At 48.9% G+C, this 27,380-nt stretch overlaps 6 protein-coding genes across 6 annotated transcripts; 4 read left to right on the top strand and 2 right to left on the bottom strand.

The window, feature by feature from the left end:
* Positions 1–742: 742 nt before the first annotated feature.
* On the top strand, positions 743–2,141 carry BP5553_05188 (Uncharacterized protein; the record flags this gene model as incomplete). Its single annotated transcript, XM_032013811.1, has 7 exons — positions 743–1,005; positions 1,076–1,144; positions 1,209–1,324; positions 1,390–1,413; positions 1,477–1,678; positions 1,766–2,030; positions 2,094–2,141. 7 exons carry the CDS (start codon positions 743–745, stop codon positions 2,139–2,141), a joined length of 987 nt encoding a protein of 328 aa, XP_031870411.1.
* Positions 2,142–5,386: 3,245 nt separating this feature from the next.
* BP5553_05189 (Zn2 DNA-binding protein) lies at positions 5,387–7,822 on the top strand (the record flags this gene model as incomplete). The annotated part of the gene is made up of 5 exons (XM_032013812.1): positions 5,387–5,613; positions 5,669–5,833; positions 5,878–6,056; positions 6,104–6,778; positions 6,831–7,822. 5 exons carry the CDS (start codon positions 5,387–5,389, stop codon positions 7,820–7,822), a joined length of 2,238 nt encoding a protein of 745 aa, XP_031870412.1.
* A 504-nt stretch (positions 7,823–8,326) lies between these two features.
* On the bottom strand, positions 8,327–10,988 carry BP5553_05190 (Magnesium transport protein CorA, transmembrane region; the record flags this gene model as incomplete). Its single annotated transcript, XM_032013813.1, has 5 exons — positions 8,327–9,475; positions 9,602–10,057; positions 10,114–10,225; positions 10,280–10,329; positions 10,383–10,988. 5 exons carry the CDS (start codon positions 10,986–10,988, stop codon positions 8,327–8,329), a joined length of 2,373 nt encoding a protein of 790 aa, XP_031870413.1.
* A 1,604-nt stretch (positions 10,989–12,592) lies between these two features.
* On the top strand, positions 12,593–13,216 carry BP5553_05191 (uncharacterized protein; the record flags this gene model as incomplete). The annotated part of the gene is made up of 1 exon (XM_032013814.1): positions 12,593–13,216. One exon carries the CDS (start codon positions 12,593–12,595, stop codon positions 13,214–13,216), a length of 624 nt encoding a protein of 207 aa, XP_031870414.1.
* A 4,132-nt stretch (positions 13,217–17,348) lies between these two features.
* BP5553_05192 (Uncharacterized protein) lies at positions 17,349–19,481 on the top strand (the record flags this gene model as incomplete). Its single annotated transcript, XM_032013815.1, has 2 exons — positions 17,349–18,242; positions 18,306–19,481. 2 exons carry the CDS (start codon positions 17,349–17,351, stop codon positions 19,479–19,481), a joined length of 2,070 nt encoding a protein of 689 aa, XP_031870415.1.
* A 2,029-nt stretch (positions 19,482–21,510) lies between these two features.
* Positions 21,511–27,274, bottom strand: BP5553_05193 (Uncharacterized protein; the record flags this gene model as incomplete). The annotated part of the gene is made up of 3 exons (XM_032013816.1): positions 21,511–21,563; positions 21,615–23,286; positions 23,336–27,274. The coding sequence occupies 3 exons, from the start codon at positions 27,272–27,274 to the stop codon at positions 21,511–21,513; spliced, it is 5,664 nt and encodes a 1,887-aa protein (XP_031870416.1).
* Between the last annotated feature and the right edge of the window lie 106 nt (positions 27,275–27,380).

A 27,380-nucleotide genomic window follows, 5' to 3' on the forward strand; every position in this document is an offset into this window, starting at 1 on the left:
CGAAGGTAAGGTATGTACGAATGCACTCCCTATAAAAAGATCCTCGTAACCTATCTCGGGAACCAGCTCGTCGCCCAACGTTCTCGTAGAGTCGCAGCCCCCATAAGACGCGGTTGGTTAGTGACGATCTTACTTCGTATTACTCCAGTATTGGCGTGTGGGGCGTTCCCCAAACGCGGGCATAGTGGATATCACTGGATGCGGAACAGTCGTTTACCGTCGATTACCCCAGTAACATCACTCCGCTCTTGGCCTTCCCGACCTCAGCCCTAGATATGATTGCTCGGAGGAAGCCACGAACATTCTCATTCGAAGCTGAGCGCCTCGTTGTTGGCCGTGCCCCATTCCTGATAACCAAAAGTGTGGAGATGGCTGGGTCTATTCTCGTATCAGTTAAGACATCACTCTTGGCAGGCTCAGCTGGTTGCATTATTGGCATGTTTTTGCGTGCGTTGTCTCGCGGGAGGGCGATCTCGTCCCCTCCCTCCGGGGGGATCCAGGCTCCATGGCCTAGAGGTGATTTCTTTTCATTCAGGGGTTCCAGCTTCCAAATAGAAACACGCCGAGGGCAGTGCTAGACTCCTTATTGCTTATCTCCTTGGCAACATACTGTACTATCAGTTCATGTCCATCTCTCCTCGATCGTTCTTGCATTGAGCATCACTTGTGTATTTTGGACCGCCTGAGCATCGATATTTTGATCAATTCCCTTAGTCGATTACCTTCTACTTCGCAGTTCAACATGCGGTGGGCAAAGCCCGCACAGTTTGCCGTTTTTGGCTCAGCGGCTCTATTCATCATCGTTCTCGTTACCCATATTGGCACCGCTCCGTCGCTCGGGGAGATGCCAGACTGGGTTCCTTCGACAACATCGTTTACAAACAGCATCTCGAGTACTCTGGGAAGAGGAAACCTCAAGTCGGTGATGGAGAAGAGTGAGAAACTATGGCAGAAGACAGTTGATCAACGACATGCTTTAGTTAAGCAACTCCCGGGGATGGATTTGTGAGTTCGACCTGCCCAGAAACAATCTTCTGTAAAGGAGCCGTGACACAGGCGCTGACAGGTGGAATAGCTTCCCAGCCCATGATACGCCCTCCTATTTCGCGTTCCCATTATCAGTGTGGGATCTGGTTCCTGCCAGGTATGTCTTGGAACGAACAGTGCCTTCCTTTGAGGAATTTGTGGGCTAAGACCGTCCGTCGCAGTTATAACTGCCCATGGGAGGTTGAGCGTATTGGCAGAATGGGCGATGGGGGAAAATGGGTGTGCGGGATGAGCAGATACGAGAAGAACACTCGGCCTTGTATCATCTATTCTTTTGGTAAATACGCCACGATATTCCCGTTATGATATATGGTTCAGATGCTAATCCGGTTCGTTCTCTAGGAGTCCAAAATGAATCCAGCTTTGGTACGACCGATCCCATATTCCATACGAGTGTGCGATGACTGACTCAGCTGCTAAACTCAACAGAACAAGAAATGCTTGAACGAACAAACTGCGAGATTTGGGGCTACGACTTTTCCGTCGAGGAATTTGGACCGGCGATTGAATCCAATGTCAGACATAGAACACATTTTATGAAGGCTGGAATTGCCGCGCAGACCGACCTCGCTAAAAACCCCCCTTTCTATTCAATCCAAGACTTGATGGAGAAGAATGGCCATGATTACATGTAGGTGCCCTTTGCAGTTTTCGCGGCACACCTATAAGAGCGTGGGACATTCTGGAAGGTGGGAACAGAAGCTAAAGCAAAGCCCAGTGATATTCTGAAAATCGATATCGAGTACGCTGAGTTCAACGCCCTCAGCGCCTTAAACACCCATTCTCAAAATGCCCAACAAGATTTCCCTCTTGGCCAAATGTTAATTGAATTGCATTTGTTTAAATCGCAAGGGATTACAACCCAAGTTTTCTTGGATTGGTGGGAGAGTCTGGAATTCAGAGGCTTGCGAGCAGCTTGGACGGAGCCGAATCTGCTTGCGGTCACTGTTGGGCTCGAAGATAGGCAACCAAGATTAGCTGAGGTAAGTTTGCAAGCGAGAGGTCTATGCAGTGTAACGTTCGTAACGGCTAACGTGGAATAATAGTATACGATGCTAAACGTCAAGGATAGAAGGAATAAGTTGTTTTTGTAAGATTTCTTGTTACCGAGTTTTTGGAATTTGCGATGGTTATGTATGACTTCTGTATACTATGTTAATGAATTATATATGAAACATTAGATCTAGTTTGATGTCATCTTCGAATTGTGATGGTCCTTCAAAATGCGCGAAATAGAGTAAGAGAAAGTGAGTTTCGGCGTTTCAAGGCACGTAACGTAACGCCTAGCTTCAGAATTCGCACGTTTTGCAATTCGAGTACTAGCTTTGCTTTGATTGTACGCCATATCACAACAACCCTCCCCTAATATAACAAGTCGAACCAAAGTATTAGTTTCCAATTCTTCACCATTTCATAAATAGCTAGCATAACATCAGTGATTGTGCTCGTCCTCACTGGGACTTACCAATATCATATTCAAGAATACTTTGACTGAAAGAGCTATCTTGATACAGAAGCTCTAAAAGACGTGGAAAAAGGAAGAAGTAACAAATATGTTGAATATAATCCGTAATTGGGTTAATCGGCAACGAAATAATTCGGTCTCCCAATAAACCTCGCCGTCGACATCTGGCCTCAAAAACACCAGCATCTCCTACTCCATAGAGTTTACGAAAGTAGACGAAGCAACCGCGTTTCTCTATGTAACTCACTGCGGAATGGCCGCAATGCTCTTAAACCACAAGCCACTGGATCAAGAACCAGAATCTGCTAGCTTGTAAATTTGGTTACCGGGCGGCTATGCCGCGGTTTGGATTTGATTAAAGAAAATTACCTTTTGCTTTCAAGGCGTGGAAGAGCGGCTCTAGGTGGATCACGGCAGTCCTCAGGAATGATTTCCTAAACTTTATCAAGGAAAAGGGTTTCCTCGACTTACGATGTGCATGAGTTGATCGGGTGGACCGGCCCAAATAAGGTAAGTAGGCCGTATAATATGGGGACAAAGTAGTTTCGTGCTTACATCGTCACAGGTACATTGCGCGCTATGCCCTTAAGGAGCATACGGCTGATTGAATAATCTCGCTTTGTGCTCAAGCTGCCCATGTGAAGGGCGCGGGGAAACGTTTCATGTGGCCTTCGGGCAGCAACAGCCCGCAACTCTGGACTCTGGAATGGTCGTCCCATGCTTCCAGACACGTTGCACATCCTAGCAAATATGATCCGAGCTCCCTTAACCGCGTGGTTGGCGACATTGAATCGCGGTACCGAAGTCTTGAACGAATCGAAGATACGTACTACTCTACGTACAGAGTAGAGCGGCACTTTAACGGGACGTCAACTCGAATTGAATTCTGGATAGACGGCTTCCCCCGTATATTCTGACTTGCTGGTAGAGACCAAAGCCGAACGAATTCTGGCAAAAATAGCCATCCGATATAGAGGTACTGTAGTATTTTGTGCGGGTAAGATTTCAAGATTAGCTTCCGCGGAGCCCAGGCTTATGCCACAATTGGAGCTGGAGCCGAGGCCGGCTTTGAGGGCTCATCCTTGGTCTCGTACTTAGTACGGACCTTGGGAAGGGATCATCCCGGGCCGTATCATGGGTCTATGCTGAACTTGTGCTACGTACTGTACTTTGTGGTAGCACTTGCACACATACTAGTGGCGCACCAATAAGGTTGAGGTTGCTCGTTCCCCGTTGCAAACTTGTGCGGGGGGTAACAATGTGGGACAGATCCGAGGCTAATAATAAAGACTCGAAGCAGAGTCGTAAACTCCTTTGTTGTTTAAAATCTTCGACACTCGTGACTGTGGCTATTTCTCTGGTGTCGCCTAGGAATAACAAGGATATACCCATTGTTTAGTGGTGATAGGGCTTGTAGATCTCGACGGTGTCGAGACTCTCCGTTCCGTTCTTGCGAGTCATTGCCCAATACCGCTTCACATGCCCCACATCCAAAGTTCCCAAACCTCAAATCTTGGCTCCGGATTGATGTGCGAAGGAGATTTTGTCCGAATAAGTAGCTTGACCCGTGTGAGCTGTTGTGGGTATAGTACCGGTATATACTTTGTTCGTGGTACCCGTAACTCATGCTATTATTGCTGTTTTGCGTAGCTGGCAATCCTGTCCTCCACGTTTTCCAAACTTCATCCGACGCTGGCTGTTGAGACACCAGATGGTAGAAGTTAGAAATAGCGAGATCAAGTGTCATGGTCTGTAGCTTTTGTCCGAAGCCTCTTCCCCTGCCCTTCTCCCCCTTTACTCCGGAATATCAGTATTAGCCCAGCTTCAACCCCACAATGCCTCATATTCCCTCAACACTGTAGCCCACGTGCTTCCTCCGTGCTGCGTACTACTGACTAGAGCAACGGTCTTCCGCTACAGAAACTCCCGCTAGCCACAGACGTGCCTGTTCTGCCCCATACTCTGTCCAGTTTAGAGTGGAGTCTGTCCTGTCTGGACTTCGTGAGATCGTCGTGACCGAGGAGACGCCAGCAAGAAGGGAGAGCAGTGAGCATGGCACTTAGATTGGGGCAGATTCGAGATATCAACGTCCCTCTGGCGCCTGACCTGTTGCCCAGCTTCAGCTTTTGCCGTATCCTCTCTTTGCCTCTCTCTCCGCAATTCTGTAGTTCACTTACTATACGCAGTAGTACTCACCAAAGTATTACTGTATTACCCACCTCGAGCCGAGACGCAAACAACCCTGAGCTAATGCCAATTTTCGGTGCACGACGGTCCGGCCATGGTCATTCGAGTGCTGCTATTGGACTCCTGGACGACTCCCCTCCCTCCTCCCATGCTCCCCTAGAGCTCGGCTGGATCGCTCACTTGATCTGTTCAAAGCAGCTCCAACGCCGGCCTGGATAATATCCAGACCGACAGTGCCTTCTCGAGCTCTCCAGCTACAATTGCGATTCCCCAGGCCTCAAGCGCATCTCCTTTGACGACGTCCGCCGTGATGGTCTGCGCCTTTGCCGCGATCGTCCTTTATGATGTAGCCGTTTCCTTTGCTGGTTCACCCCCACGCTTTGGATCAATCTCGCCTGGCGCCGTCTCGAAATCCCCATGATGTCTGTGAGACCGCAGGTGGGCATCGAACGACTCCCCGCGCGGCGCATGAGCAACGAGCCACGAGAATCAATGAATTGCAAGTCGTGTCGCACGCGGAAGGTTGGTGCATCGATAGAAGGAAATTATCCGCGTGTCTAAACAATTTTCCAGATCAAGTGTAATCGTCTGCGCCCGACCTGCGAAGCGTGTCAAGTCTTCCAATGCTCGTGTATATATGGTGCGTATAGTTCCAATTGATGGCGGTGCTCGCGCTGATGGAACGTCATGACAGACGCTGTCCCTAAGAAGAGAGGGCCGAAGACGGATGTGTTAGAGGCATTATTGAAGAGGGTCGATGGATTGGAAAGGAAGTTGAAAGACGAGACGAAGTCATCCGCAAATGATCGGACACCCAGGCCAGACAAACAAAATCCAACTCAAGACCCCAAGGTTCAACTCGACACCAACAATGCTAGAGCAGAACCGGCCGTCTTCTCACCTATAACAGTCAGGTCAGTAGATGTAACGACGAGAAAACATGAGCAGCGACTAACCGAATTTGTATAGCGAACCTTCCCCGGTGGTACAACATGAGCTTCTTATCGACACATATTTTTCACGATGCCACGGCAAACCCTACTATATCCTCGACGAAACGCCGACACGACAACGAATACAGTTTGACCAACTGCCTCCCTATCTTCTTCATGCCATCTGTGCGGTCAGCGCTAGGTGAGTAATAGACGCGTTGGTTTGAACACAACTAATAGTTCTAGATATACCGCCCACCCCAATGGATATCATGCTGCGGTCAGGTCGAGCGAGGACTACGCCTTGCGGGCAAGGGCGGAGCTGGACATCGACGACCCATCTATCGACTGTTTACAAGCCCTTTTATTACTGGCGATGGCGTTTACTGCGGCTGGCAAAGGGAAGAAAGCCTTCATGATGCTAGGTACGTGTAATCGGGCTAGTTTTTGTTCAATTTACTGATTGGAATAGCGAGTGGCATCGGTATGGCTGTGGCTCTAGAATTACATCGGGAATCTGACAATAAAACCGGACTTCATGCTGCCGAGAAGGAAATGAGAAGGAGGCTATTCTGGACATGCTATGTGATGGATCGATTTGCTGCCTGTGGTTCAAAACGGCCTTCTCTATTAGCGGATAAGTCGATTCAAGTAAGGCTCCTTGCCTGGTCACCAAGTCCCACGGCACCCCTAGTCGAAGGAGAGTTCTTCCAAAACGGTTCAAATCTCCAGTATTATGGTGGATCTGGAAAGAAATGTCAAGGCAGCAGCGGTATGTTGATTGACATCGTGCGGATTCTGGGCAACACGAATCGATATCTTGCAGCCGGCGGGGTTAAAGGAGACAGCCATTTCCCTTGGCATTCGCTCTCCAATTTGTCGAAAATACGGCAGGACCTCGATGTCTGGGCGTCTGGGACCCAAGAAGTCTTCTCTTCTGTCGAGAACCTTTTCGGCCAACCCGATAGTACGAATCTTGTTCTTAGCAAGCTGGTTTATCATCTTATCCATTCCCTCATATACCGCCCATTCCTCCCTATTGACCTGGTCGAGCTTGCTGGAACTGGCCAGCACCAATCTTGGCAAATTGAAGCTACAAACCTCTGCTTTCTGCACGCAAATGCCATTGCAGAGCTTGTAGAGCTGGGTAGGGTTTAACCTCACTTTATATCGCTTCCACGCTAATCTCTTGCGAATAGGTAAGCAGTCTCAGTCCGTCGAGTGGCCCGCCTTTGTAGGCTACTGTATATGTACGGCAGGTACAGTTCATGTCCATGGTTCACATTATCGGGGTAGCTTTGAAGGGGAAGTGTTTTCTGCCTCAGCCGAGTTTTTATCTAGAGAGATGAAACAGCTATCAGAGCTGAGATATGCATGGTCGTCTGTCCAACACCAACGAGAGACCCTACAAACCATGTATAGCCGCCATTCGGAACTAGTTAACTCCCTTGCCAGCAATCCAATGCGTTACAGCCCCGTCTTCCACCTAGAAGACTTTTTCGATCGCTACAATGATCTTGGCCAGTCATTTGATGGAGCGCACATATCCTTTGCCGATATCCTTGTTGACCCAGGCCAAGAAACGTATTCTGGGCATGGTCTGTATGCGCCCAGGACCGATGGTAAAGCGTCAGATCCACCACCTATAAGGCAAGGCACAAAACGCAAATCCTTCTCCTCACGCCGGAAGCACATCGATCTTAAAGTCGCCCATCGAAATTCTCACTCCGAAGCCTCATTCATGTCGCCAAATGGCATGAATGAACCCGCTACTACCGCAGGGCAATCGGAAAATAGCCCCAATTCCGGGCTCACGCAACAGCAACAATCTTTGCTTGATCCATCTCCCTTAACGCCGTTTCCTCCGAATTCGGCACTCACACCTAATCTATCACGCACACCATTTTCACCACCATATACATTTAATTCATTGAATCCGGCCGACACTTACGACCCGATGTTTGGAATACCCCAGATGGGCTTCGGGTACGGAAATGGAATTGGAAATAACAACATGAACGAGGGGATAACTCCTGGCACAACGAGTACCGGGGAGAGCACAGGCACAGCGGGTACCAGCAACGAGGAGAAAGACCCATTCCTGAGTTTGCTAGAGCAACTAGCGGAGAATGAGCACAGTAGAGGAGGGCCAAGTGAACTAGACTTCTTTCTAAGCGGGGGCAATGGTTAGACATATCTAGCCAATTACAAATGGCATCGCTTTGATAAACTAACGTGTCTGTGGTCCCACGAGGGTTGGGTCGAAATCCCATTGAAGGATCCTAGCTTAAATATCATATCATGTAGCAAAATTCAGAGAATTTCAGAGATACTTGTATTAATCATGATCAACTCTTTCTTGCTTTCCTAATACACCAAAATCTAGTCATTGGATGTGTGCGAATTAAGTTAGGCAAAAAGTTCGACTAAGACGGCTTAAATTTGAACGTACCCGGCCAAGTTCAGGTTCGATTTGGTTCGTTGGGAGATATATTTCAACACCGTAATGCCGTACCTAGTCATATTCTCTGTAAAGTTAATCCGCCTCCGTCGTCCTGTCCACTGGTGTCTCATCCGGCTCTAACTACGATTTCACCACTACAGCATGCGCATCATTATCCGAGGATGGGAATTGTCTAGTATCCGTGGGAAAGCTCTTCAGATAGGTGATACCCTGACTAAGTTTATATACTTCTCAAACAGGATATTCCCTTCTGGTCTCTCTCCTATTTTGTCTAAATTTCCGCCAAATTTTCAAACCCTTACTCTGGTCTGGTTCGGATTTCGTCCCCTCCGTTAACTCTCCCCTACTTTCACTCATCCCAAATTTTAACGTGTTAGTGGCTGTAGCCTGCAGCGGCGGTTGCAGCGGCGAACTCAGCTCTATCGGGACAGTATCCCCCATCTCATTGTCAACATTCCTCGAGCCAACTCTGGCGTCAGCGCCGCCAGAGGATTGAATCGATGGAGTTTTCTGTCTAAGCGAAGCAGTTTTCCTCGGAATAGGCATAGTATCCAGCACTGGATGATTTCTCTTTCTAGTATACTGGCTTGTTCTCTCCCGAATACCTTCCGCGGCAGTCATAGATCTATTCTCTATTCTCTTTGGCGGCCCGTCTGAATCCCAATCGCTGCTCGTGCCATCATCACCACGGCTCTTAGGACCTGGGGCTGGCTGCTTCCGCCGTGCAATCCAGAACCAGATACGGACGACCATCTGGCGGACATCATTGCGCCAGAAGTACATGCCACGACTCGTATTCATTGAGCCGATGAGAAGAAAGAAGGGCACACAGACGGTCGCCATAACAATGCCGAATCGCCAGAAACGTTCTTCAGTGGGCATGTTGGTCATCCCAAAGACAGAGGTGACAAATGTGAGAGGTAGGAAGAACAGATTGACTAGGGTCAGCAGCTTGATGTTTTGTCCTTGCTGTACCGTGATTTCGGTCTGTTCAACTGATTTTCGGGACTCAAGGACAGACGTTCCGCTGAAGAGATTGTCGCGGAGTTCTCGGATTTCCTTCCTCAATACTTCGTTATCTTTAACAAGGGCTTTCAGCCTGCCGATTTCACACTCGTAGTCTGTCCTTAATGAAGCCAATCGCTTCTTCCAATATGCATTGCGAGGGGTATCCTCATCGTTCAGCGGCCAGAGCGTGTGGTGGCGGCCTTCCCAGACAGTGTCGGTGAACGTGCTCTCATAAGCATCAATCATAGCCTTGATGCTATGGTTCATAGTGCCAAGTGTTTGGAAAGCCCAGAAGTAGCGTCGTGAGTAAGTGAAATCCTTGTCCTCGAAGAGAAGCTTATCTCGTAAGTCGCCATTGAACATAAAATCGGCCTAAGGAAGTAGTCAGCACGTGTACTAATGTTGTCACCTAGATTGAGCTTGAGAAAACGCGAAAAAGGTTCGGCCTTCAAAATGTCACAGTTGGCATCTTAGAGGCATTGCAAAGTTCTCACGTACTGGAGGTGTGACAAGCGTGCTTATACGTTGGCATATTTCATCAATCCGCTTATGCGCATCTTTATACTCAACAAGAAGAGTATTCAAGAATGCCTCTGGGCCATTAACATAATGTTTCGTGCTGTCATGGCTTCCTGTATGGCTTTTCCAATCGGGATAACATTGAATATTCAATACGTGCCAGGGAGCCCAAGGACTATAGATGTATCCATACTGCGTCTTCGCTCTTCTCGCACTATTCTTGACTTTGCGAATCGGTTCGCCGATGAGAGCAAGGGCCACGACTGAGCTGCACCGGGTGATAGGGATATGACCATCATGGCGCTTACGGGCCCGGTCAGTTTGTTGCCAGGACATGGGACTACACTCTTCGCCTATGATGGTGAAATATTCGAAGGAGAAGACGAAGGATTTTTGCTTTCTGGGATCTTCGTGGAAGGCTCGCTTCATGTACGCCTTTGCTAGCCTGATAAGCTTCAACGGGATATAATCGGGTTTACAGGTCACCATACCATCGTGGTATCTTGCTGAACTAGGAGTTGGAATATCTTATCCATATCAAATATTTCATTCATGACTAGATGGATAATCCCAAATGCAACCGGGGATGGTTCTCGAAGGATACTACAGAAGGTTAGAATAACTAGGACTGCTCAAGTAGGAGTGTTTAACACATACATGATTCGACCAATGGCTCGTCTTTGCCGTGTATTCTCAACATTGATGTCCTATACTCATATTTTAGAATCGGATGAGTGAGTCGTCAATGCACATGATATACCTTGATAAGATGCCACAAAACCTGATCTTTCGACATATCCTCAAAGGCCGAAGTACCAGTATGCAAGGACAAGGGAGTTCCATCATTACCAACATCAAAAACTTGATAAAGTGAGTAATGGGAGCCAGCCTCATTCAAATCATGGTCAGCCGGGAATAGATTCGGAAGTTTTAATCGGCCTGTTCCTGTAAAGAGAGATCTTAAGATTTGCCGGGAATATGCATCCCACTTATAACTCTTTAGGTGGTTCCGTAAGTGCTCATCGTCGAAGGACGTCGTGGGCAAAAGATCCTGCACATAGAGCGCTTCATCTTCATCACTTGCATCCTCACCGTCACCCTCTCCCGAGACGAAGGTCGATTTCAAAGGCGAGGCGCCAGACCCCGAGCTTCTAGAATCACCCTCACTAAGAAGTGCTACTCTATTTGGGCGAGGGGATGGCGACAATGTTAGCACTGGTGGTGTTGTTGTTGTCACAGTCGGCCGCAAGACTGCTGCGCTAGATGATACAACGGCATTTGCGAGAGCCTCGTGCACCTGCTGGAGAGTCGCGAGATAAGCATCGCGTTCTGCATCAAGCTTTTTGAGGAGTTCCGCAGTATCCATTATCACTACTTTCGGTAGCCATGCCAGGCTGCGTGTCCAAGAGATGGATCGAAAAAGTCTGTTTTAGCGGTAAGTAAGATAGATGGGGTTAATTTCCTCTGTTGTGGTATTTGTTGCCTGGGAGCACTGCCACTGCCCAGACATTGAGCCACCAGGGCCTGCACAGGCCACGCGAGATGGTCTCCGGGTTTGCGCTATTTGCATAACGGAAATAAGGTAACTATATATTAACTGGTACACTAAACATAAATGCGAACACTATACTTCACTATAGAACTTAAATAATCTATGCCCAGGGGGAAAGGGTTGCCTGAAGAGCATATAAAAATGTTGAGATAGGTTGGGTTTCGGTTTTGAGAGAGGACATGAAGCGAACTTAGACCTATGGTCTCCCTTGTAAAATGGACCCAAGGTGTATAGGTGGATTTGCTTGATGTAATTTAAGAAAAGCCAAATCTAATTAGACTTATTATCGAATATGAAAATGTCTTTCGTTTTTCAATATACCACACAGTCTGTATGCTTTTCTCACCAAATCAAACGCGTATCAATAACTAAAACATAATCACGACTACTTCTGCCTCTCATCAATGAACTTATGAGAAATCTCCCCTACTGCAAGGGTTAGAGCGCGGGTATAATATTCTTCCACGTGGGATTGGGCGACGGTTGTGAGCATCAACTATTGGAGAAGATTCGTGGACAAACAACTGAAGTACATCGAACGCGAATTCCGGTATATTCTCCAGCACGGTTCGCAAGTTCTCAATATTGTCGGCATCTTCCATTATAGCTCGGAGTTCCTTTCTAGCATATCTGATAGTAGCGGGCCAAAGACGGTTAGCTAGTATTAGTTATGAGTAGACGAGTGGCATGATGGATAGGTGTGCGTTGGGTGAGATTCGACATTTAAGAGTGGATTTAAACCTCTCTACTGCGAGTTCCACTAAAGGCCACACATCATACTTATCGGCCAATTTGAATGTTTGTGCGTGGGCCAACAATCTTGGATACTGCTTTTCCTTCCGACTAACCAACTCCTTGTATTCGCCGGTATAGAAGTAATATAGCATTACTTCGACAGCGAGAGGATCATCATCTTCGAGGTTAATGACACCGGTGTGTGCCTCCTATGAAGAGTAAGCTGTATGTTACATGGTGAATTCGAGATTAAAGGTAAACTGACATATAGCCTTGCTATCTAACATGGCATCCTCCGTGAGCCTTGTCGTGCATCTTTCTAGAAAAATCTGGCTCCTCTCTGTTCTAGAATGCAATCTCCATCAAAGGCTTAGGAAGTCATTGCCCCGATCAACTCGACGGGCTATCCAGACCTTGCTGCTACCCCTGGACTCTATCGAGTGCTTTGGACTAGTAAAACGGTCGGGCATCTTCCTAAGAGGACATCGCAAAGAAATTCACTTCTCGCAGAATTGAAAACAGCTCGCTTATTGCTTTCGTAGGAGTATAAACAAGTCTTTCGCGCTCCTACGGCTTCTTCTTTCTTCTAAGTCTCTTCCCCGCGCGCCACATCATCCCAAGGCGCGTCCAACACAGCTTCGCCTTCACCTTCCAAGTTCCACCTTTGCCTTTCTTCTGCCAACATGACTCCACTCCTTCATAAAGACGTGGCAGATCGCCGGCCAAAGCTTGACCCGGAGCCAGGAGTTGTCACCCTTGGCGATCTCACGGATGACAAGCACAAACAACACTGCATATCTGACCACGCTCTCGGTATGGTGTACGTCGCCATCCACGGGGGAAGGCTGAGCAAGAAGAAGGCCGATATGTTCGAGACCTGCTTTGTGCGGGGCGTGAAAATCCGCAAACTCCACGTTCCCCATGGCCGCCCCTGCCTCGATCCGGATGGTCGCGCCTTGCTACTCGATGACAACACGGGTCGTGCTCTGACTGGCGGCGCTGAGAATGGAAATGTGCTGACTAGCCAGTATACCGTTCGCACTGTTAGTAGCCACCCAAGATATAAAAAATGGCTTGGCTATCTTCTTCACGGGAAACATTTCGAGCGTGTCAGTGTTGAAGACAACGCCAGAGTTGAAGACGACGACAGTGTTGAAGACAACGCCAGTGATGTTGCAGATGCTGGGGGTAGCGACAGCGAGAGCGGGGGGGATATACCGCATGCAGATTTACAAGAATTTGGATTCCAGTATATGAATAGACCAATGGCCCGTCGCCTAACAAATCTGCTCAAACCATACTTGTAAAGCAGAAAGATTCATATTCTATGTTAATATTGTTTGCTACTAGCACACAATAGACGAAATGACACACTCGTGGACGAAGAAATAAATTAAGCATAAGTACTTTGGCCTTAGATGTGAAAGCATACGAACGACTTCAGTGCTCAAGATTGAAATATCTCAAAAGCTCAATCCATTTCGGATCGTATCGAAACTTTCAAATGGCTGTCACTCTGGCGCATGAGAGCATGTTTCATGCGAATTGGACCTTGTTCCACCAATAAGCAAGTGGGTTACTCGGCCTGAACATACGAAAAGCCATTTTCGAACTAGCCAAGTGCTGCTCGCTGCTTGGATCAGATATTGCTGCCCAAAGTCCAACTTCCCATGCACCATCGCCTAATAGCAAACGATCAGAAAATATAGGAAAACTCTGTTACTCAATGACATATTAAAATTGCTATTTTGTAGGCGGGGTATCGAGGAGATTCCCGTCTTTCTCGGCTCCGACGTCTCTCAGTGGCCATTACTGGATTTGTCCCCTACGCATAGACGCCTTAGAAAGGGCAAGCATTTCCGAATAATTCACCGGGAAGCTTCGACTTGAAGACAGACATTCGTTATACGTTTATTAAATCAATACCTTCTAATACTTCAAAAGATGCAACATATTACTTAGTTTGACAAGTCAACTATGGAGGGTCCGGTTTTCGACAAGAAGCTCTGTTTTCACGAGAAATATCGATCGTGAGGCGATTGGTGCGAATGGCGAGTATACAACTGCTCTAGACACGGGAGTGTGCTTGTGTTCGTTGCAGTAGTGACAGGCTATGCCTGTTGAGAATGTTAGTTCCTGGTTCTTTTGGCCTATACAACTTAGGGTTGAATCCAGGATACTGAGTAAGATGTATCTCTGTTGGCAGGTATTTTCTGATACCAACCTAAAAAGACTGTACCACCGTTAATGAACTTTCGTGTCGCAATCTGCCAGGCTTGCGTAAAGTGAGGCGTGGTTCAACTGAAACCAGAAAGTTGTGTTCAATGCCAGCTAGACCATATAGATATAAAAGTGCATCAAGTGCAAGGGAGTCGAGACTGCTGAGACTGCTAACGAAACGAAACGCGGGGCCAACCCCAATCCATCTCAATGCCGAATGCAGGAGTTATCACCACGTGACTGGGCCCAATTCCAAGCCGTCCGCCTCACCTTTTACTAAGTATTGCCACTATAAAGCTATTGAATGAGAGGTTCGGATGCCAATAATACCGGAATGTCGCCATTATGCCGGAAGCGAGTGCCAACTTTTCGAGATGGTGGCGCGTTTGTGTCGCGGGGCATTTCACCCCCTTTCGCAAGGCGACGACGACGGGCGTCAGAGAATGCCGTGAACCGTCCGCGTACCGTAAATCCCACACGGACGGGTCTGTGGCACTGTGAGATGCGAAAAGGGGCGGTCTGATAGCCTGGAAGTGAGACGGCGGACGGGATTTCCGGGCGGAGGACTCAATGGCATCCCATCGATCTTGACAATGGCAATAGATTTGGGGGTCGATCCGACGGCTCCCTTACGTACCTCTCTGTGTATGGAGCATCCTCTTTGCGTCCCACGGTTCCTCCCGAGACGTGCCTGGTGGATGCCGGGAGCGATCAACAATCATGGAATGCCGGAGGTTCATGACTTGCGTCTACGCCCGACCAGCATGTTCAGCCAGTTGTGTCGAGTCGAGATATTCTTCGGATGCCCAAAGGGAGGGTGGTTGCAGAGCAGCGTGCCTGCAGTCTTGATTCTGCACCTGGGGGAGCTGACGCTCTGTGATTGGCGAGGAATTTGTCGCTGATCAATGATTCGGGCGTCGAAGCAGAAACAGGTATCTATTGCGCATCTAATAAGATGAGAAGCTGATACAGACTGTCGGGAGGGTCGGTTGTTTCTGAAGTTGAGGCTATCACTGCTGGATGAGGGACACCTCAAGGAAGGGATAGCGCTTCCTATATAAGCTCATCAATACGGAGGTGCCTACGAAGTAGAGGGCCGTGGTCTGTGTGGGCTAGGGTAAGAGGTAAGGGGAAAAGGGGGGGGGGGAACTTGTGACTTGAGTTCAACATGAGGCTGCAGAGTTGCGATGCTGCATACCCCCAGATGCGTGAATCGTGATTTGATGCTCGATGTCCGATGCCAGCACACAATAAGATGTCAAGTAACCTAAAGCTGCTGCATAATCGGCATGGGTGACTTATCTTTACCTTAGATACCTTGGTAAGTAATAAATAAAGCAGTAAAAGAGTAGTAAAAGGTTAAAATAGCGTATAATGATGCAAGTATATAAATCGCCACTTAACCTTCGACAGCGCTCGCCGCTCAATGTGTTGGCGACGGCGAGACTATTGGTACACGACAGCCCGCCGCGCAGAATCGCCCCAGAACGTTTGATCGAAGGGCGCGGTCTCATATCCGACCTCCGCTGCACCGGAATGAGAGTCCAATGCATCATAATCTTGTTATTAGATTTATGACGCAGTGGCCAAGTGGAGTGACTGAAGTGGCTGGCTGTAACAGCTTGCCATGGCCTTGGTCGAGGAAGGATCCCCGGTAAGGATGAGGTTACGAGTTGAGGCGGATGATGGGATGATAATAATTAATCGGATGCACTTGTATGGCGTGGATATTGAGAATGGCGCATTGCTGTCAATTTGCTGACGTCTTACAGTTGAAATAGGGGGTATAGGTCGGGATGGAGAAAGTATAGCATATGCTAAGGTACCTACGTATAGATCGGAGTTCACCGATTGTAGTACAGTACATAGCACTAAAATAGATACATAAGATACCCAAGATAACAAATACTATGCACTTACGTAGGAGCTACTTCGTACAGATACCCGGTCCTTGTATATCTATCCGTCATCCTATGTACCAAGTACACCTCACATCCTATATCCCACCCATCTGCCGGGCAAGAAATTAAAACCCAAGACCCGCGACTCACGTTTTACTATACATTGCAACAATCAATTCGCGGAAAACCCACTCCCTCCCTTCATGCCGCCCCCAATATTATATTTAGATTATAGCATTAAGCTTATTTCTGCTTGGAATATCATCTCGCTCCCTTCTCCTGTAAGTCCCTAGCTTCTTACTTACGCCACTCCCGGGCCCCCCTGGCCGGAGCTGCTACCAAATCCACGGTACGACGCTCTCGCCTCTCGCCTCTCGCCTCTCGAGCACTCCGTGCCTCCGCGGTCGTCGCAATGTCGCATATTGACATTCCTCCTCTAGCTGCAATAATCAGCGGTTGGGATCGCATTTGCCTCAATTTTACTTTGCGACGGGGTTGAGTGGATGGTGGTCAAGGCACGCCCCCTGCGCTTGCTATTATTCTTGTCTCATATTGTGCATACTCCTCCTTTGTATTGCTGTTGCCGTCCATTTCCATTTCCATTCCATTTCCATATTTCATTTTCCATATGCTATGCTCTAGCTCGAGTCCCCCAAACACAAAAACAAAAACAAATTCCGGCGATCTCGCTCTCTCTTTCTTTCTTTCTCTCTTTTCCTCTCGTTCGAGCTTTGTGGGCGTCTTTGACCCTTTCCAGTCCTTTCCGCATCCACGTCTGCAACTTCCTTCGCTGTACAACATAGAAAGAATAGTGGGCGGACGGCACTTCGTAGTCGGCTTCAGGCGGTGAATTAGCGCTAGCAATTGGCATTCGCATTAGCATTAGCATCAAATAGGATCCAAGGGAGACCCGGGCAGAGGCTCGACAGGCAAGGAGACGGAGCAAATAGGTGAGTCGCACGCGTTCGCTTGCATCAGCGCAAACACATATCTCTTTCATCGTTGGCGGGTACCCGTGGATCCTCGAGCCATTCCCTCACAGCTCGAGATGTTGTGGTACAGCTGCTGTACCTTCCCGCACGCCCAACCACGAGATCCATCGAACCCGAGCACAGAGCCAGTTCCTCGTGTTTGTTTCTGAAGATCGGCGCTGATATCTATGGCCCCCAGTTCGACCGGTCGTTCCTGCCAACTGCTGCAAATCCGAGCACTGTCCTATTCAGGATCTCGTGCCAACGCTGGTGCCGAAATCATCTGACGACGTTCTTTGGCGGTAAGAGGACGTTCCGCGGCACCTGGCCTGGGAGGATTGGCAAAAATGGAGTCGGATGGGGGGAAAAGGGAGCGAGGGAACAGCAACAGATTCGCTACGACCAACGGCCGACCTAACCCTCCAAATAATGACGGCGGAAACATCGCAAATTCGCCAGGACGACCTGAGTCGCCAGAAAATAATGATGGGGAGGCGATGGATAGTTCACAGGTGGACGAGTCCAGGCCGCAGGGCATAGATATGCTGGGAGATTCGCAGGAGCAGGTCTATGGCATCCAGAGCGAGAAGAACCAAGAATTTGCGAACTGCCCGCCGCGGGACGATTGCCTGTTCCAGTGCAATTCGAAACCCTACTCTGAGAGCACGTCGAGGCAAGGTGCGATATTGGAACCTCCCGTGACCAAGGCGACTCTGAGCGAGTTGGATGTTACCAAGATTGTCCACAACCCAAAGCTGCGACATGATATCAATTTCGACCCGGATTTACACTTTAGACCGAACCTCGACGGTGAGAAGGGGCGGAGGAAGACACAAAAAGCGAATCACTTTTGGGAGACGTTGCGAGAACAACTTTTGCAGTATCTCCAAAACCGTGATCAGTTCGAGGCCCAACTGGGGAATACAGAATGGGCCCTGCCTACAACCTTGAAAGCCATTCGAGGCATCCTTGAAACTCTAGTTCCTCAGCGAGATCGCGCATCTGTGGAGGAGACATTTAATGTGGATTTATTGATGCAGCAGTTCCGAATGGGAGTTGCAGATCTTCTCAAGCTAGCCACATGGCTGTGCCAGCTTCTGAAGTGCCACTGTGCTCCGATGAGGGATGACTGGGTGGATGAGATGGTGACGCAGTTGAGTAACGGGCAGCGAAATGGTGATGTAGATTTGTTGGGCGCCGGTATGCGAAACCTGCTGGGCGTTCTTGAAGCCATGAAACTTGTAAGCTTCAGTCAACCCCACCTCTTTGGCACGGTTTAGTATTCCAAACTAACTGGGCATTAGGATGTGGCTAACCACCAAATTCGATGTCTACGGCCGCTTCTTATCGAAGATACAGTCCACTTTGAACAGAAGTTTTTCATGAAGAAGATTGCGATGCGAAAAGTTGCGGTTGCTGGAGCTCATGCGTGGTATACGGCAGCGAGGAGCTTGCCCGATACTGTCCCCTTGGACACATCACTGCACTTGCAAGGCAGTATGGTGACTTTCATGAAAGCTCTGGTCAACCTGACACTACCATCACGAGCAGAGGCCATTCCACATACCTTTCTCTTCGATGAAGAGCGCTTGATCAAGCTCCGTTCAGATGTGCTAGACTTGACAAACTTCGAGATATTAATGCATCTCTTCCGGAGTCTCGAGGCCCAAAACAAACGCGAGACCAGACATGCCACCCTCGACGACACGCCAACGATGTCCTTTACATCATCGCCTTTCTATCGACCTGCGTCTCCAGCGGACGACACCATGCTTTCCTCCCCAACGATTCCCTTGCCCCATCACTTCACGTCTCGACCTAAACATGTCGCACAAGAGTGTGGCCACTTCATCCGCACGGTAACTGGTAAACAAGTTTGGGTACCCAGCGTCGACAATGACGTCGCTAGTTCATCAACAGGTTCCAGCCCACAATCCTCACCATCTTCTACTGCATCAACCCCAGAGACAAACCCCCCAACACCATTATACCTCTCTCACCCCGTTCCCGAGTCAGCTACTCAGGCGCGAGTTTCCTTCCAGGCCATCCTATCCTCTCTCGGCACAGCCGACAAATGGAACACCCTCTCCCCATCACTCGCTCTCGAGACTCTCCGCTTAACAAACACTCCACTTAACCGACTTCCACATTTCGAATCACATCTCGCATTCCACATCTCAAACCCTGCCTCACGACTATATCAAGAAGCCGAATTACATGTTCTCTCGCAGCTGTTCCCCGTTCTGCAAAGGCTCGTAGCTACGTTCCATCCTTTAACAAGCCTGCAGATTTTCGAAGCTGCTACTAGCCCGAAGTCAGGACCTGGTCGGGCTAGGCCCCAAAGCAATGTCGCAAAGGACGAGATCACGGATGTTGCCACTAGGGTTGCACATATTGGGGTCTTGCACTGGAGAGTTTGGGCCCCATTGGCTTACCTTGTCGATCCAGATGAGGAGGGCGCGGGCGATGCTTTGATTTGAACTTATCTTTGAATATTGGAGTCTTTGATACCGTTCAGTCAGCAAGTAATAAGTGCCGAGCCGAGAGGGTGGAGGCTATTAGCAATCCTAGCTCACCCTGGTAGAGAGATCTCGTTCTGAACGAGATAGATGGAAGTTGACGCTGAAGGCGAATACTATTACTCCAAACACCACTCTGCGGGGAGACACCCGAGAAACTACACGTTGCGCAACATTCAAGTGCACACGCCACTCCCTTATACCCAACATTTCCTTAAGCCACGGATCACATCTCCGGTTGCTTTGCTTTTTGCTTTTTTCCTTTGCAGTTTCGTTGTTTACCAAATTAGATACCCCCCTCCCCTTCCACATGTGTTGGAGGAACACACATACTTGTATACAGGATAGAATGATAACCCCGCGTGGTTTTTTTTATTTTTACATGGTTGAAATTTTCAATTTGGAATTTTTACAGTCCCTAAGGAACCACATAACTAAGGAACACGCACGCGCACACGCATATCTTTGCAGAAACATACCTAAGTTTAACAGTATTAGGTTGTTTCTCTCCCCCCCCCCCCTCGGCTTTATCATAAGGTTTTAATTGCTTCTTCGGAGGTTTTATTGTTTGCTTTTCTTTCTCTTTTTAAAAACGGGTTATCGAGGGGCATGGTGTGGAATTAAGGAACTTGGGGGAAATCCGATTATCATGGACACCCCGCTTTTATAGCTAGCTATTGGGGACAGCCAGAGCTAGGTTATCCCAGCTTAGCAAATTTTGAAAAAAGCCTGTTCTTAAAAATACATTTTTGTCTATTAAGTCGCCGGTGGATCTGGACGTGATGAGAGATGCATGCTGCCTGCGTAGGGGTTTTTGTTAAGACGCCGCATAACAATCATTCGGATTCTCAAACTCTAGTAATCTCCAAACTTGTCTCGAAGTCCAGGAGAACCACCTACGTAAGCTTATAATATTACTATTATACTTATTATTAACTAAGAACATTATTGTAACATAGGGGGGTGCTTATAATTTCAAGGCTGGAGTAAATATAATAACTCGGTTTATTTGATTACTACAGGATAAGCTAGAAAAATGCAACGAGAGTATTGTATAGTTCGCACCCCCTAGATACAGGTTTTATTTACGGTAGTAAATAAAAGACACGCCTACCTATAATCGGTATGTATTTCGAAGGTAACCCTCTTTAATAGAATTTCCACGGTATTTCGACGTACTAGGAATATATACATTACGTCTTACGTTTTATCTCGCATCTGGATTAAAGAAGGGAACTCGTGAGTAATTGAGCGAGTGAGCGATATATCGGTAGAAATTTAGGGGTTGAGCTTATTGCCTAGTTATACGTATATACGTATGCAACTACGTTTTCTACTAATACCAAATGAAGCGAAGCAAATCATGGGGGCATAGAAACAAAAGACAATACTAGTTTAGTAGAGCGTATAGGTATGTAATATTTAATAGCTCTCTCCCTATTAAACTCCTCTCCCGCACACCAAAATATCTCGCAGCAGGCTTTTTTCGCTGGCTCTCGCAATAACATACATATCAGGCCTCAATATCAAAAGAGAAAGGAAAAAGCACAAGTTCACCCGCTCGAATCTCAAAAAAAAGTAGTTCTCAAATCCCCCCCGACTTTGCATGATTATTTTCAGGTAGAGAATGCAAAAACAAAGTAGAGGGGAGAAAAGTTGCTGGGTCATAATCTTTCGTAATATCCGTCAATCCATCAATCATTTACCAAGCTTTTTAAAAAGATCGAGTATGTGTTCTCCTGCCGAGTGTGCTGAGCTCACTCGGGAAGAAAAGTATAAGCACGTAACAAGAAAGCTAGGTAGCCTATGTTATCCCCATCTCGTAACGTCCACTCCCTCGAAATGAATCGATGGTAATGGGTGGCGAGCCGAGTCCAGATAAATGCTAGCCAGTAGCATATATCCACAGTAAGGGTTTGTAATGTGCAGGAGTATGTAACCATCTGAATATTGTCAAATAAACGCCAATCCATTGCTGCTTGCCTCTAAATCAGAAAGTCTCCGATTCCTCGGTATTATTACTGGCAATGGTGCCAAATGTATCTGGTCTTCATTAGTACCCCATTCCCAATTCACGATCATGGAATTACGAACCTCTATTTTTGTTTCTTCGAATGACTGTTTCATCTCTATTCAACTCTCCACTCCGAGATGCGCTGGACATACTTCTCGGCCCTGTTGGCTTTCTCGTAGGGACACCACTCATATTGCCGGATAATTTCCTGGCTGCCGACCGCGGGGACCCGCCTCCCTCATAACTTGCGCCATAATTGGCGTCTCGCTCGACATTAAGATGCTCGTTACTCAGTGGACTCGGTTTCTGGAGCTTGCCGGTGCGGACTTTGGGTGGTCGCTGGGGGGCTAGGGGCTCTTTTGGTGGGCGCGCAGGAGCCTGGTTGGTCGCTGAGCCATCAGAGTAACCGCCATCCGATATTGGAGAGAGATTTCCACCGGTATTATTCGTGCCGGTGCTGTAGCGGTTTGTTTGCTGAGCTGGCAAGCGGTTGATGCTTGTCGACGAGCCCCAATCTAAGGATTTCGGCGACATCGGGGCGCCGTAGTGCTGCGCTTGTGATTCCAAGGCAGTTTGGTACCGATGAGTTGGGCCCTGGCGAGGTTGTGGGTGTTGTAGATTTAAAGAATTGCGATGTGCCTTGTACTTCGGATCCTCAGGGGGTAACAATGATTGAGGGGCTTCGTTTTCATTGTATTGCTCTTGCTCAATTTGCTCTTGAGAGAACCCAGTGTGAAGTTTGTCATCACCATACGGATCATGCTCAGCATAATGGTCAAGATCAGACCCAGACCTCGACGGCGGATTCTCAAATTGATCATCCTTAAGGTTCCTTCCACTGCTACGGCCGCTACTCCGGAACGGCCGGAAGACACTCGATGCAGTTGTCTCTGACCACCGAGAAACCTTGGGAATCCAACCAGAGGAGCTACTTGACTTATGCTTCTTGCTCTTATCTGTTCGTGGGGTATTCTCATTGCTCAGGGATGCAGGAGCGACATGCTGCTGTGGTGGAGTGCCCAAGGGCGCAGAGCCGCCGCGAGTAAATTCTTGAGTAGGAGTGAGCAGGCCATCTTGGCGGTCATATTGAGTGCTAAGAACAGCTTGATCGTGATGATCAGCCTCCTCCTCGTCCCCTTCGGGCACGGTGCTGATGCGGTGATCTGAGAACTTCCGGACGTCAAACCCTCTGGCTGCACTGGGACCTCGGGACCCAGGGATAGAAAGATGACCTGACTGGCTTGCATGGCTGGCAGTAGATGTGCCAGCATTCCCTTCAGGTTCATAGCCATGGTCGTTCTCGTAATTGCCTTCTTGGTGCAGCTCGCTAAATGATTCATTGTGAGGATCGGACCTAAGCCCTTGGGCTGCCTTCAACCCTTCGACCTCTCCTAGCAGCTGGACTAACATCTCCTCAATCTTGCCAAGGTCATTCGAGCTTCTCATACTAAGGCCCTTAAGGGCTCTTTGGAATACATTCCTCTTCTTGTTTCGGAGATCATCGAACATCTCATCCTGAGAAGTTTGCCGGAGAGAACGTGCACCGCTCGGCGGTAACGGCCTTGGTCCGTTGATAACCTTTTGGACGGACTTTTCTGTATTGCCCTTGACCTCTGTGATGATTTGGTCTTCCGTATCAGCTAACAGGCGTTTCATGTCTTCAAAAGAATTCCGCATTTCAGCTGCAGAGCGAACAAGTGTAACTAGGATCTCCGTGTCGCGTGCGCTGCGTTGGGCATCACGAACAGTGAGCTGTAAATAGTTAGTAAGTGTACTGTAAGGGGATGCCATAGATTCTTACATGATCCATCAGAGCAATGATGTCCTTCGACTGAATTCGATCAAGGCCATTTCCTGTGGCACTGTCATAGATGGGCGAACCCATGCCATGTGACATACCACTGAGATGTCGAGCATGTTTCGGGGTATAAAATGGGTCATTTCCAGCCAGATCGTCGACCGCACCTCCGATTTCTTGATCCATGAACCCAACGCCTTTGGCTCTCTGCTCTGGGGTGATGGCGCCAGGAGAGCGGGCATTGGGCGCAGATGACATATATCCCTCATCCTTTGGCAAAGGACCAGGACTTCCCATGGAATAGGCCATCTTGGGAGGGCCATACTCGTGACCAACACCTTGGAAGCCAGGTTGAGCTGACAGATTGGGATCAAGCGGTTCTCCGATGTTAGCAATGGGGCTCGTGCCTTCATATGGATTGGTAATGAGAGTGTCTCTCTTCCGGTCTCCTGAAGTCCTTGGCCAATCCTCGTCCTGATCGTGACTAACGTCTCTGGTATGGTTTGCAAGTGCAGCACCACCCGCTCCGATTGCGGCTCCAACAAGAGCAGCTTCAGCAGCCTTGAGATTTGCATCAGACTTTTGTTCTCGGGTCGCCATGCCGGTGTCCAATGTTGGCTGTGGAGGTGTCGGATGGCCTGGCCAGTGGTCCCTGGCTCCATCTTGCGATCCACCAATGGGCCCCTTGATAATAGATGGATTTGTAGTTACATCCGAGCCATCATCTCCATACCCGATCTCAGGCATGGGATTCTCCATGTCTGGAAGGCCGCTCGCACCCAGTTGGAGCTGCTCATGACTTGCTGCTTCGCTCAATGGAACGTCAATGCTATGACGCGGAGAGGGTATTTGCCCGTGTCCTTCCATGGCACGTTCTTTGAATGACTTTTGCAAAGGTGCACCTGTGTGCTCCTGTCGGTCCTCGTAATGGATGTTGTCGGCATCAGCCTCTTTATTTCTGCCCCTAAGAACAGCAGCTGCAGCCCCAGCGGCGATACCAGCCAATGCAGCGTTCCCAGCCGTGTGCCCCCCGGAATATTTGGGCATTGTTACTTTCCGTCCTTGGTCGTCAAGTTCGTACTCTGGATACTTCGATGGGCTATTTCGCTGGCTTGAGGTCCCTCTATCCGAGCCATCATACTCAACGCTCCCGTGCATACCGCGCTTCGTGGGGCTGTTGTCACGGCTAACAAAATGCCTCTCCGATCCTTCCTCAAATGAAGCATATGATCCTCGCCGGCCATCCTTAACATTGTTACCGGAATATCCAGATACCCCAGTAAGGTCTGAAGCGTTCACAAGTGATGCTACGGCTGATTCAACCCCTAGTGGAGTATGTACGTATTCAGCATTCTGCGCAACACCACGAACGTTCTGACCCGTCGCAACACGATCCATATCCATGCTGTCGTCGGTATAATTTGTCATATGCTTATAATCCATATGTGGATCCGAGCTACGGTAGCTTTCCGCATCTAGGTCACGGTTTCGATCGTTCTCTTTGTGTTGTTCCTCCCAGTACTCGCTATCTTGAGTAAGTTCGGATTCCGTGAGACCCCCTTGGCGAACATCCGGGAAATCGTGATGGTTGTTCACATTTCCTAATGAGTCGCGAGATTTCATGGAGACTCTGGGTGACTGTGCTTGGCCAGACTTGTTCAAGGAGGAATAAGAGCCGCCGGTGCTCTGCGTCAGTCTTGAAGATCGTTGTTGTTCAGGTTCGCCTTCGGTATAGCCCGAGACACTCGGAATTGGACTCAATCCGCGCCTCTCATGACCGTATGGAACATAGCGTAAAGGTGGCGGTACCTCTTGGGTGTTCTGATAGTAGCTTGGTCGATCGTCTTCAAGGAGCTCCGAGTCTTCATGGTCATCATCACGATGATGATATGCTGATAACCCAGCTCCAGCTGCAGCGCCAGCCATACCAGCGGCCAGACCAGCAGCCAGGGGGTGGGAGTGACGCTTACTTTGCTCATCTTCGACATATGAATCTTCGTACTCCTCGTGTGAAGCATGCATTGGTATTTTACGACCATGATCGTCTAATTCAAACTCCTCATGTAATTGCCGTTCGCTATTCTGTTCATGGAGATCCCCGCGAGAATAGTTGGAATGCTGAGTCCCCAAGCCTTGTTGTAAAGCAACGGGTGTCCTAGTAGGCGTCACCGAGGATGGCGAAGCGATACCTCGTGGAACTTCTCGAATTGGTGTTACCTGGTGCTCCTGGCTGGCTGAATGAGGTCTCTCCGTCTCGGCAGAGAGAATTGAGCTCCTCGTGATTTCAGAGGCGTTGATGTCACTCATGAGGGGCATAGGCGGCATTAATTCTCTCTCTCGCTCCTCATAGCTCTCGGCCAAGCTATCAGGCCGGCTTCGACTCTTAGCTCTTCGCCGTCGGCGCTCCTTTTTCTCATCAATCGAATCTTGAGATTGGTGTTTATGCAGGGCTGCGGCCGTCAAAGCACCTACTCCCGCGCCAATAGCTGCTGCTTCAACTCCACGATGGTCACTACTTCGCTTCTTGCGCACGCGCTCACGCCCACCATCCTGGATTGCCGTCTCCTCTGAGGAACCTCGCTCAAAGCCTCGGGGAGAGTCCTCGGTCTTGACTCGATCGATATTTCTGTCCTTGCGACCCTTGATAGTGCCTCCCGAGAGAACTTCTGTATCATTTAAGGTTACTTTGGGCTTGCTTGAGAGATCTGTACTGCTTCCAAGGTCAGACAGTCGTCTTGAACCCTCCTCCCTTGAATCCCTTGAAACGCCACTTCCTGAAGTGATCGAGCCTCTCCGGTCCCTATCACGATGTTTGCTCTTGCTCTGCTCTCTCTTTAATGCCGTCAATTCTGGCAGGATCAATCGACGGATAGCATCCTCTACGGTCTCGAGCAATTTTGGATTGTTGATGGAAGACTTTGAGGTACCAGACCTGAAAGAATAAGCGTCACCGGACTTGCCGCTTAAGTGGGAATTGAGCAGGCTAGAATCTCCACCGGAGACCAACGAATCATCCTGATGGCTTCGACTCGATCGTCGTCGGGAAGAAGATTTCACACCTTCGAGGTGCTCGCCGCTCACGCTGCGACTCCTACTCCTATGTTTGCGGCGGCGTTCTGATTTCTCCCCTCGAACCTTCTCCACGGCTTTTTGTGCCACAATCCGCTCTCGACTTAGACTCCGACTTCGCCGGCGTGAGGGAGTTCTCAATTTATCTGCCACCGCACCAGCGGCCAGGCCGGTCGCAGCACCTGCAGCCAATGCTTCTCCCCTTGTCAAACTGCGGCTGCGTTTTCGCTCGGGCGACCGTGTCGTGCCGTCCAGGAAGCTGTTTGCTTGCATGGAGGAGATATCGGAGGCATTATGGTGTATATATTTCGAGCTGCTTTCGCCTGATGGAATCAGAGGGCTTCCATGTCGCCTAGGCATAATTTCAACCTCAATTGGCCCACCTCCTCTCGAGGTAACGTTGGACTCTTCTGTAGCGGATCTATAAGAATGGACGCTGTGGTCATCCCCCTCCCCCGCGAGGGACTTGTCGCTTTTGACGTTGGGGGAGAGCTGGATGCGTTTGGTGTATGACGGCTTCCGCGTGCCTTTCCGCTCCGTAATTTGAATATGGTCGTTTGAGGAGCGGTCTCTGCTCTTCGATGATGGCGTCACCTTGACTCTGACGGATGGCCGTCGGGATTCAGCCTCGCCCTCCTTCCCGCCTTCGAAGTATTCGATCAAGAGGGACGTCTGTGATTTGTTCGACGAGAGGTTACCGAGGCCGCTCTTGTCGCTCTTTTTGCGCCGCGTAGGTATCGTGACGGGGCTTCCGTCTTCGGGCAATGTATACTGGCTTTTCTCTGTGATTCTGGAAGCTGTGTCGTCGCCTGTGGCGGTATCTGTCTCCGTGGGTGCTGGCAATGGAGGCGCTTGGCGGCCTTCGATACCCATTCTGGCAGTGCAACAGATGGGAAGGGGACGCTCTAAAGATGCATCAGGGGTGGTATTTGCGGTTGAGTATGCTGATTATTCACAGGCCGAGGACGATGAAGAGAGG

The sequence above is a fragment of the Venustampulla echinocandica genome, assembly GCF_003357145.1.
Source record: "Venustampulla echinocandica strain BP 5553 chromosome Unknown scaffold_2, whole genome shotgun sequence".
NCBI lineage: Eukaryota > Fungi > Ascomycota > Leotiomycetes > Helotiales > Pleuroascaceae > Venustampulla > Venustampulla echinocandica.